At 54.2% G+C, this 17171-nt stretch overlaps 1 protein-coding gene across 2 annotated transcripts in view; it reads right to left on the reverse strand.

Moving 5' to 3' along the window:
• Positions 1–6428: 6428 nt before the first annotated feature.
• Positions 6429–17171, reverse strand: part of KIAA0319L (KIAA0319 like) — a 35728-nt gene continuing 24985 nt past the window's right edge. For both annotated transcript variants that reach the window (XM_050910060.1, XM_050910061.1), the window contains exons 15-21: positions 17018–17156; positions 16509–16668; positions 14191–14333; positions 13081–13203; positions 12448–12538; positions 11997–12088; positions 6429–9959 (exon numbers count right to left, since the gene is read on the reverse strand). In XM_050910060.1, the coding sequence (XP_050766017.1) occupies positions 9772–9959; positions 11997–12088; positions 12448–12538; positions 13081–13203; positions 14191–14333; positions 16509–16668; positions 17018–17156 (936 nt within the window). In that variant the 3' untranslated portion in view covers positions 6429–9771. The remainder of the gene's footprint in view (positions 9960–11996; positions 12089–12447; positions 12539–13080; positions 13204–14190; positions 14334–16508; positions 16669–17017; positions 17157–17171) is intronic.

A 17171-nucleotide genomic window follows, 5' to 3' on the forward strand; every position in this document is an offset into this window, starting at 1 on the left:
GCGGTTTGGGCCGTGGGGCGCCGTGGGGGGCTGCACCTCCGAGGAGATGGGGCCATGGCCAAGTGCCGTGTCCCGTGAGCCCGCACGTGCCAGCACGGATGGCGGAGCTGGGTACCTGCGCTTAGAGCTGTTTCCACAGGGGGGGGTCCCCCATCGGCTCTGGCTCTTGGCAGGGGTCCTCAGTGCTGCTGCTGCGCTGGGTCAGGATGCACCAGCTGCACCCCCCCGGCAGTCTGCACTGCCCCAGCACCCTGCAGCACCCCAGCACCCCCCTGCACCATGCAGCACCCCAGCACCCCCCTCTACCCTGCGCCCCACACCGCTCTGTCCCCCCCTCTGCTGCAGCCCATGTGCCAGGGCGATGGAGAGGGGTGAGTGTCACAGCCCATAGTGCCTTGACCCCGGTGATCTTCCTACCCCTAAATTTGTGCCTGCAGCGGTGTGATGGCGGGCGCAGGGAGCTGTCCTGGGGGTCCCAGGCCTGCCCCCTCCCAGGACAGGGGAGCGAGGGGTGCGCGGGGGGCCGGGCTGTGGGCAGGAGGGACGCGGGGCTGGCCAGGCCTGGCGTGGCCGTGACTCAGCGCCGGGAGCTGTGGCCACATGTGCTGCAGCTCTCTGCAAGGAGCCGGTGGGTGCCAAGTACACAGTCACCGCGCCGGCCCTGCTCGCGGCACCCACAGGCAGCAGAGATGCTGCTCGGTGGCCCCCAGAGCCACCAGCCATTGCCGCGGGGCGCAGGGCTGCTGCCAGCATGGCCACGGTCCCCCCAGGATGCTCCGCCAGCACCCCAGGACCTCCCGCATGGCCGGTCCCCAGGGACCCGGCATGAGGGATCCTAGAGACATGGCTCCCAGGACCCAAGTCCTCAGCCTGGCAGCAGTGGTGGGGCAGATCGTGTCCAGCTGGACCAGCACCCCTGTCCCCCTGAAAAGCAGACTAAGCAGGTGTCCCGAGGCCAGAGGCTGCAGAGATGGGCCCACTTAACCCTTCAGGCTCTGCTGGCCCCGCAGCGCAGTGGGATGCTGCCGCACAGTTTTGCTGTAGGAGTGCAGGGGATCCCAGGGACCGGCGGGGCTGTCAGGGTGCAGCGGGAGCCGAAAGCCAGCGGCTGCGCCCACCCTGAACCCCCAGAGCCAGGGCGCGGGGCCAGGGCTCTCACATCCCAGCCCAGTTCAGCTCCAGCCACCTCAGCTGACCTTGGGCAGCCTCCCAGGACTGCGGTGCTAGAGGTACCCCAGCCCAGGGGGCCCACACAGCCCCATCCCGCGGCACAGTCCCCACAGCCCTCGGCTGGACTCTCCCGGTGACCTTGGAGGGCCGCACCCAGCACCACGGGATGCTCGCCGCATCCGGGGTGCCCCACCTCCCCCAACCCCAGCCCAGGCCACCCATGCCCACTCCCATCACCCCTCCTTGCCCCTGCCCTGCCCCACAGCCCATCTCTGCCCCACCACCCTCTCTGTGCCCAGAGGTTCCCGGTCATCAGCGCAAGCCCCTCTGCAGCCCTGGGGGTGCCCCCACCGCCGCAGGCAGCCCCGAGCCCTCCCCAGCCCCAGCACTGCCCTTGATGGCTGCAGACGCATCCCTGAGCCGAAGGCCTCCAGGGAGCTCTGCCCCGGGGCAGTCCCTCTCCCACGGCTCCTCCGTGCCCCCACGCCGGCTGGGAGCCCCCGACCTGGGCAGCCCCTGGGTCCCCCGCCTGCCCGAGAGCAGCTCCCTGCCCCGGGCAGGGCGGCTTGTGGGCACCGGGGGCAAATGGCCTTGCAGGGGGGAGGCGGAGGAGCCGGGGGGGCTGCCGGGGCCGGCCATGGTGGCACCCACGCGCTTGCACAGCACCCAACAGCCCCAGCCTGTCTATAAAAGGAAGCGTATTTTTTCCCCGCTCCCCCCAGCGCTGCGTGCCCGGCTGTGATCTGCAGTCGCTGCCTCGCAGAGGCCTTTCCAAGTTTTACTATTCAGTGCTGCCCCCCCAGCCGGCTCCCCCCGGCTCATCCATCCGCGGCAAACCCACTGCAGCAGCCACTCCAGCTGCTGAGCGGCTTAAAAAAATACCAAGAGGCCCAGCGAGGAGGAGGGAGGTGGGTGCAAGGGGAGCAGTGGCAGAGGGTGCCTGGGGGAGCACCCTGGACCCCATCCTGCCGCCCCTTCGCCTGTGGGCATTGCCCATTTCGGGGCTGCGGGCACATGGCCCGTGGAGCCCTGGTGCACCCGGGCTTCCCCCCGTGCATGTCCAAAATACGATGCCGAGGTGCCCAGGAGTTGGGCTTCCCTTCCCGCCCCATCCCACTGGCATGGGGCATCCCCGCTTTCTGTGGCCGAGGGCACCCTGGCTCCCTGGGCAGGGGGCAACCAGCCCCGCTGCAGGGGGGCACCCACAGGCAGATGGGCCGGGCACTGCCCCGCTGCGCTGCCCGCGGACCCAAGCACCCACCACCCATGACCCCCACGCAGCCGGGACCTGCCGGGGGTGCCCCGTTGCCCCCCCAAACCCCACACAGAGTTTGTTGCTGCCCCTGCTCCTCTGCCTCCACCCAGGCTGTCCCGACGCGGCGGGGGGCCTCTGTGACCCCCAGCCCCGGGCTGCCCCCTCCCTGCCCACACCGAGCCGCTGCCAGGAGCCGAGCGCGGGGCTGCGAGCAGCAGCAGCATCCCCAGCCCGAGCGGGGCTCGCTGAAGGTTAAACGCCGGCGGCGGGGAAAGCCCCGCTGCCTCCCGCAGACCCCGCACCTCCCGTCCCGCATGGCCACTTACGGTCCTGGAGGTGACACCGGCTGGGTGCAGGCTTGGCTGGCGGCAGTGGGCTGCGGTGACACCCGGCATGAGCACGCCGCTTCCCCGCTCGCCTTGACTTTGCCACAGGACTCCTCCGGCTCGTCCGCAGGAGCTTGCAGCATCCTCCAGTTCAGCGGGAGAAGTTCCCTGGCAGGGAGGGAGGGAGGGAGGGATTTAAGGCAGACCCTGCCTGGGATGCGGACGCCTCCGGGCACAGGTGAAGACCCTCCGCTCACTGGGCACCCCGCAGCCCCCTCCTCACACGCCCCATCCCAGGCTTGGTGCCCCAGCACACAGCTCGTGGTGTGCCCAGGTCCGGGGATGCTGCGTGGGTGATCTCTGCTGAGAAACCCTCTCCTTCCCGGACGAGACAGCCAGGGCTGCCACCGTCACGCAGCCAGCCAGCCACCTCTGCCCTCCGCCGCCTGCCCTGCATCCCCCGGGTGCCTGGCGGGGGTCCCAGAGCAATGCCATGGGGACAGCCGGCATGCATTGCTGGGCCCAGCAGCAGCCTGGGCAGCTTGGAGGGCAAAGCGGAGCCCGTGGGGCGCTTGGGAGGGTGAAACCTGTCACCACTGCAGCCACAGGGGCTCCCCTGGGCCGGGGAGACCCCATGGGAACGGGATCCCCGGGCTGCCCCAGGCCACCCACTCTGGGTGTCCCCAACACCCACGGGACGGCTGTTCTAGCATCCGGAGCAGCAAAGCCTGGGGGGTACAGGGCTGCTCTGCCCACCCCGGGACCCCGCTGCCCCCGGGCTCCCGCCGGTCCTACCTCTGCCTGCAGAGAGCTGGCGGGGCGAGGGGGACCCCCCGCTCGGGGCTGCGGTGGGGGCAGGATGCCAGGAGACACCTTATTGTGGCTCCCAAAGGGAAAAGCCAGAAAAAGCAGCGCGGCGTCCCTCCCGCGGCGGTCCCGGCGGCTCCCTGCCTGCCACGACGCCCTCCCCACCCCGGGTGCGCTCTGTTTGCCTGCTATTTTTGGCAGCCTCCTAAGAGCTCCTCTCAGGCTATTAATAATGAGAGTGCGAAATTCGTTTGGCCTCTCCTATATAAGGAAAGGTAGAGGCTTAGAGGCAGCTAAATATACTGGCGCGTGCGGGAGCAAGCGGGGAGGCTTTGGCACCGTGTGTGGAAAAGAGATTGTTTGAACAATGGAAAGACGGACTCACTCGGCGCACGGGGCCCCGCGCGGACGGATGGACGGAGGGTGACAGTGCCCATGGGCCTGCACCGCAGCACCCGCATCGCACCCCGATGCCCTTCAGGGCCCTGCTTCAGCAGGACAAGCGGCGGGAGAGGGGAGGAAGGGGTCTGTGCCCGGCCAGGAGGGATGTGCGGGGTGCCGGTGGTGGGGAGCAGGGCGGGCTGTGGCAGGGTGACCAGTTCCCACTGGTACACAGCCAGCACAGGGTCACTCCTCCAGCCGAGGCCCCTGCAAATCCCAGCCTCTCTCATGGCAGTGACCAAACGCTCCTGCCCTGGCTCTGCCACCCTGGCACGGCCCCGGCGGCAGCTCCCGCGGTCGGGGGCACGGCCATGCCGGAGTGCCAGCGGTGCCGCAGTGTCCCCAGCTCCCCAGAAGCCACCAGCATCCCTGCAGTGCCCTTTGCTCGCCGGGGCTGCCCACACCCATCATCAGAGGGATGCTTAACGAGCAGATCATCGTTACCATAACCGTGTCACCGCTGTGGCTGCAGGGGCCCCGGGCGAGGTGTGGGAGCTCCTGTCAGTGCGGCTGCCGAGGCCGGGGAGCGCCCGGCTGGAAGAGGTAAAGCAGCAGCAATTCAGGGAATCCTAATGACAGGAAGGCGCTGGGGAGCAGCGCCAAATCCACATGGTTGGAGCAAGGACAGCGCAAGCAGAGGGGTGAGAACATGTGCGGAGAGAAAAAAACGTGCTCTCCCCCAAGGCTCCAGCAAGAGTCTTTTTCTTTTTTAACTCCTCCTAGCCACGGGCGCTGCTCAGGGAGGGACAAGCGGAGCGGGGGAGCTCAGGGTTGTATTTGCAGCTACGCTGAGCTCCCTGGCTCAGTCGTGGTCTCAGCCTCAGCCGGCTGCAGCATCACAGTGCCAGTGGCTGCATCCATGCAACCCCTTCCCTGGGGCTTCCCTGGGCTGCTGAGCCACCGAAATGCCAGGACAGCCGTGGCAGTGGTGGGCAGAGTCCTTGAGCTGCGACCACCGCTGCTCTGCTCGTCCCTGCCCTCCCTCGGCCAGGCAGTGACCTCCTGCCATGCACATCCCCCTGCCTCAGTTTCTCAAGCCGTGAAACACCTGCAACAAAACCTACTTCTCTGAGATTTCTCTCAAATAACGAGCATAGGGTTGCTCTGAGGCTCTAGACCAGACCCAGATCCCCCTGGGGAGGTGCCGCAGCTGCAGGCAGGAGCAGCTTTTTGCCCTCAGGGCAGTGAGAAATCCTAGCTCTCTCCCTACGCTGCCCTGGGGCTGGTGCAAGCTTTCCCCCGCAGATGCCGAGCCCCGAGAGCCCACAGCTGGGGGACGTGGGACTCCCTCGCCCGCGGCCACCACCTCTGTCCCTCGCCACGAGCAAGCACTTGCTGGGTTTCCTCCCACACCTCTGCAAGGAGCCAGCAAATGTTAAGCGGCGCTGAGCAGACAGCACAGGGAAAGGGCAGCCCTTTGGAGAGTGGGGCTACACCTGCCCTGATGCCAGGCAGAGGTGAGCTACAGCATGGGGAGCTGTTTGATGCCTGCAGAGCGTTGGGGTGGCTTTATTTTGAAGGCAGCTGCTGCTGCACTTGTGGGCAGAGGCAGTGGGCTGGGTGGGGAGCCCAGCAGATTTGGCTTCTCATGTCCTGAGGCGACATTGAGCAGCATGAACTCCAAGGGCTCCAGCACAACCCATGGACCACGTGAGATGTGCACGGACAGAAGGGCAGCTCTGAAGGTGAGTCTCGTCTCCTCCCCTCTCTGAAAAATCCGTGTCCCATGGTGCCGGCAGGTCCCTTCTGGCTGCCGTAGTGGTAAAGTGCGTTCCCTACAGCAGCCAGCCACAGTGACAGCTGGGCAGCCTCCTTCATCTCCTTCAAGGACTCCACTAATTAATAAATGTTCCTCTGCTGCATTAGGAGGTACAGTGATCCCAAGTGTGGGTGCAGCTTGAGCCCCGACGCAGCTGTATTTTGCTTTCCAGTGAAATCAAGGAACAGCCCTGGGCAGGTCAGGGGACCCCGTACCTGGTCAGCAGGAGACCAGGGGCAAGGGCCGCTGGGGGCTTCGGCTGAAAGTTGACTTCAAGTAGCAGAAGCTAATTAGGGTTGTGCAGGGGCAGATAAACAAACCAGGGGTCAAAGCACAAGCGCAGGGCCCGTAGCACGAGGCTCAGTATCTCCTGCTCCCTACTCAAAGCACAGCGATCAACACTTAGAGGCTGCTGCACTGTGTTGCTGAGCAAGGAGCTGTCAAGCAAGCCCTCGGCAGCCCCGTTAGCTGCGCTGGCAATAGAGCCCCACCGCACGCTACAGCGGCTGGAGCAAAGGCAGTCCCTTGTCCAGCAGTGCCTGCTGAGAGCCCGCTGCCGGGCACTGGGCGAGAGGAACGAGGGAGGACTTCCAGTCCTTACGCAAAGAGCACAGTGGTCTTAGTAGGAACAGTCCCACGGCTGAAACTGGAGAAAGAAGCAAGCTGAGCAGCAGCAAAACATCTTCCCTGTTTATTTGCAAGAAACATTTTGTTTAAAAAAATTACTTTTAGTCTTGATCCAAGTAACACTGCAATCAACAAACATTGTTAAACCAAAGTTCAGACAGTTTGGGCAGCCCCTGCTACACAGAAGAGTGAAGAAAAGATTTAAGAGCAAACTATTTTAAAACTAGAATGCAACATTTGCCTCAAACATCTTAACCAGTGTTTGAATACGTTAAAGAAGAAAACAAAATCAAGTGAAGCTGATGGTTCATCTAACAGATGTCTCAGCTTTTAACTTCCACACATGGGTAACTTGTAGCCAGTGTCTCTAATTGTGAAATCATAATGCATAGCAATGCAGAAACCTTCCCGAGCAAGGTCAGCCCCGCTCATGGTGCCTGGGTAACAAACCAGCAGCAATATTAGTGACGCCACGGGGGAGGAGGAGAGGGCGGCAAGGGATTTCAAAACAACGCGTTTGCTCTATGTGCACACGCCTCGGGAGAGGTCTGCATTAAGGGTGCGATAAAGCAGACAGTCCGCCCCAGCCCCTGGGTCGGGGGTCCCTATGCTGGGCCAAAAGTTACTGCCTTCAGCCTGGGAGGGTCTCCTCGCCTCCGCCGGCTTCACAGGCCCTCGTGCTCCCACGAGGCCGGGGTGCGGTTGCCACGCGTCCCCGTTTCTTGCAGCCCTGCGAAGGTGAGGGCTCAGCGGCACCAAGGGTTAACACGGGGAGCGAGGAAGAGGGCTGCACAGCCAGGGAATACTAATGGGAGCCAGAAGTCTACGGGGAGCTTGCGCTATGCTCCGTCACAAACCTGCACTCGGCGATGACAAATGACTAACGAGCGAGGAAGCCGTCCTAACCGAGCCGCTCGGCGCGGAGGGAACGCCACAGCCCACCGCAAAAATCCAGCCTTGGCGGGCGGTGCTGCCAGCTGACTAAAGCACCCCAACCCAAACGTTTGTTACCCCACAGTGAAATGTAAGGATGAAGAAAATAACCTCAGCTAAACAAAGGTGTTGGCGGTAACAGCTACACAGATTTTAATTCCCTCTTCCATAACAAGAAGCCGGGCTTGCTTGAAAGCACACTCTGCGTCTCCCGTGAGGGGTACTGATCTCTGCAGCAGTGAACGCCCGAGGGCTGAACCACCGCACCCAGCCCCGATCTACTGCAGGGAGGTCTTCCCCGGGACGGGCAGGAGCAAGAGGCTCAAAAAGCACAAGCCCCAAGGACCAGAAGCAGCGAGAGTCCAACAGCTCTCCTCTAACAGCACAAACCACTTCCAGGCACAGTCCCAGGACCACATCGGATCGATCCCTGCAGCTTCAAAACCTCATTTTCTCGTCGTCTGTTCATCTTACATCCAAACGAAGGGAAACGCATTAGAGGGTGGCGTCACCCAAGAGTTAAGTGTCCGGCCATCGTACAGCTCGCACCAGCGGCTGCAGCCAGCACCGGGCTGTGTCCCATTGAGGCATGCCGCGGGGAGCATCCCGGTGTCAGCCGTCTCCGTGTGTGGTCCCAGGCGGGCTTGGAGGGAAGGAGCCGTCGGGAGAGCGGGTGCAGGAGCAGCCCGGGAAGGGGAAGCCTGGCTCGGAGCACCAGCTGTGTGCCAGACAGACAAGCCGGAGGGTGGCCCGTGCCGTGACGCAGGCAAGCGAGGGGCAAGCCCCGTGCCTGGCGGAGTTGGGAGGGCACGAGGCTAATGCCTCGGTACTGGGGAGAGCAGGAGGCTCCAGTGCTGGTGCCTGAGGAAGACAGCTGATTGCCCAGAAAAATAAACTTAGCAGCAGCCATGACTACATTCAGCGAGGGAACATTCCCTCGCATTCAATAGTGTTTAATCTTCATCTAGCTCAACACAAATCAGTAGTGCAGCAATATAAATACAACCGAGGAAGTTAAAGCCTTTTGGCTTTCATAGCTCAAAAAAAAGCCAACAAAACAAGTTTCCAGTTTTTAAATTAAACACAAAGAAAGGCAATAAACTGCCCACCCAGCCACAGAGGAGCAGTGGCATCCTTCATGCCAGCACGTGGCTGATTTCTGCCCGAGGACAGGGGTGCAACTCATGAAAGCAGCACAGTGAGATAAAGGAGCAGGTCTGGGAAAGGACCACCACACATCTGCCTCCCAGAGCCCAGGCAGCAGAGACACACGGCCACTTGCTGCTGGCACTCACCATCCGATGCCCTCGGGTACCGAGAGCTCCCTTTTCCACCAACTAAAGGACACCAAGTGTGTAGTTTGCACCGCGTTAGGAGCATGCAGGGCTCTTCAGCCGTAACAACGCGAGGCCACTAAGCTGCCAGCCAGAGGAAGCAGCCAGCTGCTGGGAACTGAAGATATCAACTCCTGTTTGCTTAGATTGTGCAAATTTTAAGGGCAAATAAAAACCCCGCAGTATATAGTGTTTCATAACTGAGATTGGTTAATGTCCAGACTCACGGACGGCTTGGCGACCAACATGAGGTGCTGGGGCCACTGAACAACATCTCACAGCTTTGGAATTAAGCCAGACGTTAGACACAGGTACCACAGGTGGGTGTCCCCTCCCAGCTCTGGTACCCAGGAGGAGAGCTTGCTGCAGGAGGGAGTCTCCTAGCCCAGGCAATTACCACAGACAGGTCAGCTTTTCACATCTGAACAGGCACCATGTCATCAACACTCCCAGTGAGAAGAGCCCGACAGTAATTTAGAACAGCTACAAAACCCTCTCCTACCTGCAAGCTGATGGAGTGTGACCATAATATTTAGATTCCCCCTCCTCTACACTCCAAAAGCAGCCAAGTGCATGTGAAAGGACAAATCTAAATTAAAATAGTGCTTAAACCATTAGGGAAGGTGGGAGTAAAAGAGAAGAAAGCTGTTCGACAGCAAAAGGAGCCTGTGGTAGGCTACTGGAGCCTGAAGGGAGCTCAGAGCACAGCTCAATGCACAGCCTTGACCTTCCTTCTCCGAGGAGCTCCCACGGCAAGTGAGCTGGAAGTCCATGGGTGTTTTCTCCGCTGCAGTCTGAGGCAGGCTAGGAGGGTCCTGCACACTCACAGTTGCTTCAAGTGGTTCTGTCCTGCTGCTCTCCAGATGCCAGCTCTGTCCTTTTCTGACGCTTCGCCTGGGGTTCACAGTTGCCTTCTCCTCCCTTTGATTTCCCTTGAAGTTCAAATTCAAGTACAACCAGTTTTAACTGAATGAAAAGAAACCCACAAAAACAAAGTTATTTTCTGTGAAACGAGTTAGCAGCGTTGTCCTAATCAAACTGGCCTCCAAAGGCCCTCGTAGGATAGGGACGGGAGCGGCCTTTCCTGCTGAGCTCCAGCAAAAGGCCGCCTGAGGGGAGCTATAGGATTTCCTCCCTCTGGTTCTTGGGTTTGAGCATCACTTGTCCATTGCGCAAGGAGCCATTCTGGCTACGGAGCAGTTTCCCTTTTTCACGGTCAGGCCACGTGAAGATGGCTTCATCGCTGTCCAGTTCAGACTCCGAGTGCATCAGGCTAGTGTTCAGGACCTGGGCTTTCTGTCTGCCGCCTTCGAAGGAGAGAGATTCCCAGGTTAAAAATACATTTAATAATGGTTAACCACCTCACCTTACTCCATTCCCTCTTTAAGTCTCCTTTTCCTATCATGTCAAAGGGGCAGCCTAATCAGACTTTCCTGTGTGTGTCACTTATTCCTTCAAATGCTGAAGCCAAAGCGATCCTGTTTCAGATACTCTGGCATGACAGAGGTCACACAGACACTTCAAGATAGTGCAAAGCACAACAAACAGGTAGGAAAGCAAATTACATTACCAGAAGGGGCTGTGAGTATACGTGGGAGCTTTGTCTCCCTGACCTTGCTCGGGGCATTGCCTAGAAAGCTCTCCGAGGGTTAACGGCTGTAGTAAAGAGAATATGCAGGTGTGAGAGGGAAGACTGCTGCGTTCTTACTACCCTCCCTACTCTCATCTCTGCTCCTCTTGCCTGCAAGGGAAGAGAGATAAATTAGCAGGCTGAATTTAGATTAATGCACAAGGACAGGAGAGACATTTACTGATATTGTCAGCAAAGGAAATATTTAAAATTTAGCTTTTCCTTAATGGAGAAATGCAACATTTCCTCTGTTAGCAGAATGCTCACTGGACCTATCTAGCAGGGAAAAAGACTTTAGTCAGCAGCCAGCCTTGGAAGAAGCGAGATAAGTTTAGTTACCAGAGACCAAACGGTTGAGGCACATTTGCTACAGACTGCAGAACAATGAGCCCTTTATTTAACAGTGGGGCTCTTCTGTGCGAGGTGACAGATGGTCAGATTAAACCAGAGCTGGGTGCCCAGGGAGGGAAAAACACACGGTTTTTCTTCAAGGGTATCCGTATTTGTGCAGTTGGGATGGCCAGGTTCTCAGAGGAATTGTCTGATCAGCTCTGTCGCTGCAATGCCCTCCAATGCTGTCGTTAGGCACTGTTCACTTTGCTGGAACACCATTGCTCGGGATAACGCTAGGATGAGCAGTTATTTTCCACTAGCAAACAAGGATCAGGGACTATTTTCCAAGCATAGTTAAAATAGCCCCTCCTCTAAACAAAACCAGGACACACACTCTTATCTGAAACACGTATTTCAGCAGCTGAAGTGCTCCCCGGCATTTGGGGGGGCTGTGCTTTGCACACACTTTCCCTCATTTCCCTCCCTCCTGGTCAGTCAGCAGGTGACCACAGCTCGGCTCAGGTATCAGATACAATCGCAGCAAAAACACTCCGGCCTGAAATAACTCAATGATCTTTGCAAAGCACCTGACAAGCACTCTCTAGGACAGCAATGCGGACAGGAAAATGCTGGCTAAGAACACTGAAGACAAATGACTGTCTTTCTGGAATGGGCCAATGGGCCTGTAGCCACACAGAGCACTGAGGACTTCATGGGTCTCCCTCCTAAGATAAGAATCTGCTTCCTGGAAAAATTAGAGGATGAGCTAAAATGTGAAACTTTCAGAGCCTGATGCTCACAAGGGCAAGAATGAATAAATTTATGAACGAGTAATTCGGGGTGGGAGAGTAGGGGGGCAGAAATAAACATCGCTCTCTCCAGTCCATGAGTATTTTCAGGTTGCTTTCAGGTGTCCCTTTGCTTACTAGCCAAAATCGATCAGTTTAATGAAATGCTTAGTGACACTGAATTCATGCTTTGCTGTAGAGCATGGCCAAGGAATTGCATATTAGCAAGAAGCAAACTATCAGAACCCAGTGAAAAACTTTAGAGCAAGAGAAGTTATAGTCAAGACCCAGTTTTGGGCTTCCTGGATCAGGCCGTCTCTGCACAGCTTACATGCATCCACTTACTACTTCTGTGATGAGAAGTGGAGACATCAGGACCAGGCCAGTTTCAGCCCCAATTTCTAAACCGAAAAGTTAGATAACTTGACTAAATACCCTGTATACAGATCTGAAACAAGCTCTCAGATCTTCTGAGACTCGTCTGTCAGTGCCTAACATCACATTTGTTTCACCCGGTGATTTTAAGTCCACTGAGGAAGAGTGTTCTTAGTCAGCATTCTGGAAACACTGAGCTCTTCCCTCTCATGTTTTACCTGCTTTGGGATTTGGTTTTAACTCCAGGCTTTCTTGATCCGTTGCATCCAAAATCTTGTATTTGCTTTTTCTTTTGGATTTTCCTTTTCGTCTAAAGGGGAAGAAAAGGAATTAAGAGGCAGTCCATTTCTAAAAAAGCCGGAAGAAAAAGCAACTCTGATCTTCAAAGCCAGAGTACTTGCTTATTGCAGATTACGTTCATATTACAAAGCAAAACATTAAAAACATTGCTTTAGTTGCATATTTATAGGCTAATCCAAATCTTGCTTCTTAACTGAAGCCAGAGTTCTAGGACTTCAACGTTTCACTTGAAACAGTGAGTGACAAAAACTAACATCCCAGGGCTACACAGATGACCTGCTGGGACGATGGGTTTGAATCTTTCACCTCCTAATGCAGCTACTTGGCTCTGAAGCACTGATACAGTGGGGGTTACGGCCTCAGTCCCACCTCTTGCAACAGCAGATCACCATCCAGGATAAGATTCCAAAGGCAACGACAATGACGAAGGATGCAATGATCACATACAGCACACTCCACTCTGAAAGCAAAACAGCCCAGAGATAAAGACGTTTTGGCACCTCATACAGTTGACAGTGTGCGCTTTAGATGACTAGTCTTGGGAAAGAAAAAGAAAGGCCTGACCCTTCGCAGAATTACAGGCTAGCATCCATCACTGACAGCACCACTAACTCACCCATGGAAGCCAGAGGCTTGAGATCCAGTGTGCAGACTCGCTACACAAGGGCATTTTTCAATGTGCATTGATTTATAAAATTTGCTTTCCTGTGGCAGGAAAGCCTGTGTAGGGGCACGACAGAAAAGAGGTGTGATTAATACACTAAGAACGGCCTCAACTCTTAATGAGTGTTCGCTGAGAGGGTCTGAAGAGGAGTCGCCTCCCTATCAAATACCGCCTGCCTAGAAGGCACGTGCAGTGAGACCAGGGCAGGGGCTTTCCCCTTGTGTGAGCATCATGTCAGAGATACTGGGAGAAAGCAGGTACCTGTTACTCTGCCTACCCTGGGTTTCAAACACTGCTTGCTTGCCAAAGATGAACAATCCCAGGGAGGTTGCACGTACCACAGTTGCTTTCGCCGTCCCCCATCTGCACCCTGATGAAGTTCTCCATCCAGAAGGGGTCACAGATGCAACGCTTGGTGAAGGAGTCACAGCGTCCGTGCTCGGAGCAGTTCAGCTGACACGCTAGGGACCAAAACCAAGCAAGGTGAACTAAACGACTCACACTTCAGGCAAAAATGGGACAGTAGAGTTCAATACGGCCAACCCCCGAAGGCTCTAACTTGAATCTAGTCGCTCTAGTTCATCCATAGCTTAGCCATAATCGCAAGCAGTTAAGAAGTGCAAACGTAAGCACCTAGGCCTCGTGCCAAACTAAAAAGTCCCACTTCACTAACAACGTAACACACGTAACATGCTAAGAAAGTTTTGCCTAATAAATCATGATTTTGATATAAAAGTTATGGAATTTGTATATCTGTTAAGTAAATGTTTTTAAATAAGGTTTTGATTTTCAAATTCAAACCCAGCCTGAGACAGACAAGAAACAAATAGATCCTTTAAAGGGACCAAACAGAACTGAAGAGTGGCTTTTGAAGGCCACAAAATCATAAGATCATGAAGTAATTAAAATAATTACATAATTCTAGTTTAAAATACTAACGGATCAGCAAGTGATCCTCATAGGATGGAGCTCAACAGAAAAACAGTGCTAATGTAAAGTTGTAAAAAAGTGATAGAAGGGAAACATTTCCTTCAGGCTGATATATGTGCTGCAGAGGAAACGAGTATGTTCACAGCTACCAAGATCTGTAGCTTTATTGTTTTCAGTATGACACTCACTTCATTGGCTGTATTCCATTAACACTATATTTTAGTTTCGTAAGTATCAGTCTGCTTTTGATTTTGTGAATACTTATCTTCCCAGCAACATTACAAGTAAACATTTATATGAAGTTGAATAGCAGACAGAGAGAATCAATTGGTAACTGATTAACGTATAGTCTAACAGACTTGTTCTTCTGTTTCCCGTTTACTAACATATGAAAGCTACGGGAGTGAGTGTATGTGTGTGCACATGCAGGTGTTTTTAGCACACACGAAGGTCCTTATTCTGGCATGCATCCAAGAAGGGAAAAGACATTAGCTTGTACCACAGTGACCCTTACTTACTGACTGTGTTAATTTCTAATGCCCGGAAGATGAGGAAGTCTGACTGTTGTTTCCGTAGTTCGTTTTTTAGCGTCCAGGCTACCTCTCGTCCTTTAAATATCTGATGGGGAGGCTGGTTCTGTACAAAAAACACCATCTTCGTGCTGCAAGTCAGACAAAAATTATTTATCTGCTGCTTCTCCAAACATCAGGTAGAGAGCCATTCTCCCCAGTCTGTCATTAAAGGGACTTATTCAGAATCCCAAATTTATCTGGGACTAGACTGGACTTCTGGCTCCATCTTAAAAGCAATAATGGTAGACCTGGTCATACAGTAGAAAACCCTTCGGGACATCTGATCCATCCGTATTTTCAAAGCTAGGGCTGAACTGTTCTTGAGTTTGCTAATCAAGCACATCTTTGCATCTTCACGCTAAGCATGCAAATCCCCAGACTTTAAGGTCCTGCCATTTTCATAACCTCCACCCTCCCTCCCTGTGGGATCCTTAGGCCTTACTACACATGGAACTTGGGGGCTCATTTAACTGCTCAGCACAGAGCTCCAGCATCAGAGACGACAGTGAAGGTTTACAGTCTTTTGCAAAGCTTAGTTTGAATGCGCAAAGTGTTCGAGCCAGAAAAAAGCACAGGTGTAGAGGATACTGTATTCTGCATCTTTTATTGCATTAACTTTATGATAGAAGAACTTGCTCCCCTAGGCTTGCTAGCCTTGCAGAGCCCTGTGTATCCTTCAGATTCACAAAAGGATGCATGGATGTTTCAGATTTATTATTATCAGTGAGCCCATGAGTCAACAGGATATTAGTGAAGCCCTCAGAGTATGTGGAAAAAAACCCAGCAGCCGAGGGAAAAAGATTTTTTTTAAACAGTACAAGTTACTTTGATAGTTGATGCAAAAATGGGATCTTAAAGCCATCTGTCAGAAAATAATCTCTGCTCTTTTTATAAAACCTCCCACTCTTTTGTCTACTTAATGAACATATAAACAGATGAAGCATCAGTTACAAGAATCCCTTACTTGCCTTACTCAGTGAAGAACAGTGGCAACTGGGCTGGTCATGGCAGAGATAGAAGGGTAATATTACAACAGAAAGTGCTGGCTCTTCTGTTCTGAGCTCTTTAGGTTTGCACGGACAATGAATTCTGTTTTTACTGCTACAGCAGGCAACATGGACACGAAGGAATCGATACATTACTGAACTCAGGAAAGTCTAAAGTATAACTGCAGATTTATTGCTGGCTTGCTGCATGACTTGAAGCATGTCCCTTAAATCTTTTTCAGTGCTTTATCTCCCTTAAAACTACTCCACTTTTAGTAAAAATAAAGCACAATATTGCACTTATTTCAACAGATCACCACTCTGCCCTTGATAAGCTTGCTGCCATGCCACTCACATGCATGTTCAGGCATCCTCAAACACACCACAGCAGCGATGGACTGCCGTTAGTACGGAGATGTGCGCCGCTGGTGCTGTGACAACGCTGCAGCACCAGTCCCTGCAGTTTTCTGCAGAACAGTGAATTTCCCAGACCAGGCATTCGTGCAGAGGTGGAAAGCTGAACTCGATCAGGTCCTTTCATACCACAGCAGCATGGCCAGGATCCAGCTGGGCCGAACCATCCCTTGTATGACCTGCTGGTTACTGTACTTGCAGCTGAGCAACACTGTCGAGGCAGGCAACATGACCCTGGCCCACAGGCCTGCCTATAAGCAAACTTCCACTTGTTTAGAAGAGACCAGCTGTAGTTTATTGTAAGCTTAACAGCAATCAAAACGAAGTTTTCCTTATCTCTTCAAACAAAAATTACACTGGTTTTCACATTTTATTTTACATTAAATTGAAGCAGCCGTGTAGGCAGTAAAGCTAATGTAAAACTACAAAGTTGGCATGCATGGGCACTGCTAAGGGGATCGCTACACCACCACCTCTGGTGTGGCATCAGCGTTGCACCAAACTACTCCTGTACCAAGCCCCATTATTTCTCCAGTTATTAATCACAGCTGTAGAACATCCTTCAGACAGTCTTCATAATTTTCAAAACCAAAGAAGATTAGTTCTTATTACACAGATTTGGGGGGCAAAGACAGCAGCAGCAGCAAACAGCTTTTGAGGACAATGCACTGTCTCCAGAGGGGAAAGATACCCAAGACCTGCTTGGCAACACACCTGCGCTGACCCGAGCAAGCAGGAACATCAATGTTAAGCAACATCTACACGCGTTCCGATTGTCCAATTGGCTTCCCAAAAGAAAATAGCCCTTGGCTTACTAAACCCTCAAGCAATCCCCCTCCACATACACTCACAGACGAACCCTACCTCTGTTCAGTGTACGGCTGGATCTTCTGTACAGTAATGTCGGAGTCGAGGACCCCCAGCAGAACGCCTATTTGTCGGATGAACATACCCTTCTGCCTCTCAGTCAGCTGGCTGACATTAACATCCAGAATTATCTCCACAAGGTTATTTTTCCTAGGATCTAGTGAGAATGTAGACAATACAGATCTTTAGAACTTCTTTTTAACAGTCTGGGTACAAGTCAGGTTTCTGTTAGCTTTCCAGAATGTTTCCGCTTTGAACACAAAATTACAGAATCTCAGTGTAGGAAGGGATACAAGTCTACGACTTTCACAGGTAACAGCCAGCAGCAAGAGTCAGCCCCCAAGAACCACAGGAAAATAAAATCGCAACCCCCAAAACTTTTGACCTTTTATAGTTCTGAGCTGGACTAGACTACACAGTTTATCTCAGTACACCGCATCCAGACAAACAGAGGGCTTGCTAGTGCACTGTAGGCAAATGTGGTACAGCACAAACCCCAGCCTCACCAGGCTTGACCTCCACTGTGGTCCTTTCCACATCACTCTCTCCTTTGGCATCTGTTACTCTGAGGTGGAATGTGTAGGTCCCTTCTACCAGGTTGGACAGGAGGAGGACAGGATGATGGTCTGAATTATTTAAGACTTCCTGTAAGGCAGAGCA

This window comes from Gymnogyps californianus, chromosome 22, assembly GCF_018139145.2.
Source record: "Gymnogyps californianus isolate 813 chromosome 22, ASM1813914v2, whole genome shotgun sequence".
Classification (NCBI taxonomy): Eukaryota; Metazoa; Chordata; class Aves; order Accipitriformes; family Cathartidae; genus Gymnogyps; species Gymnogyps californianus.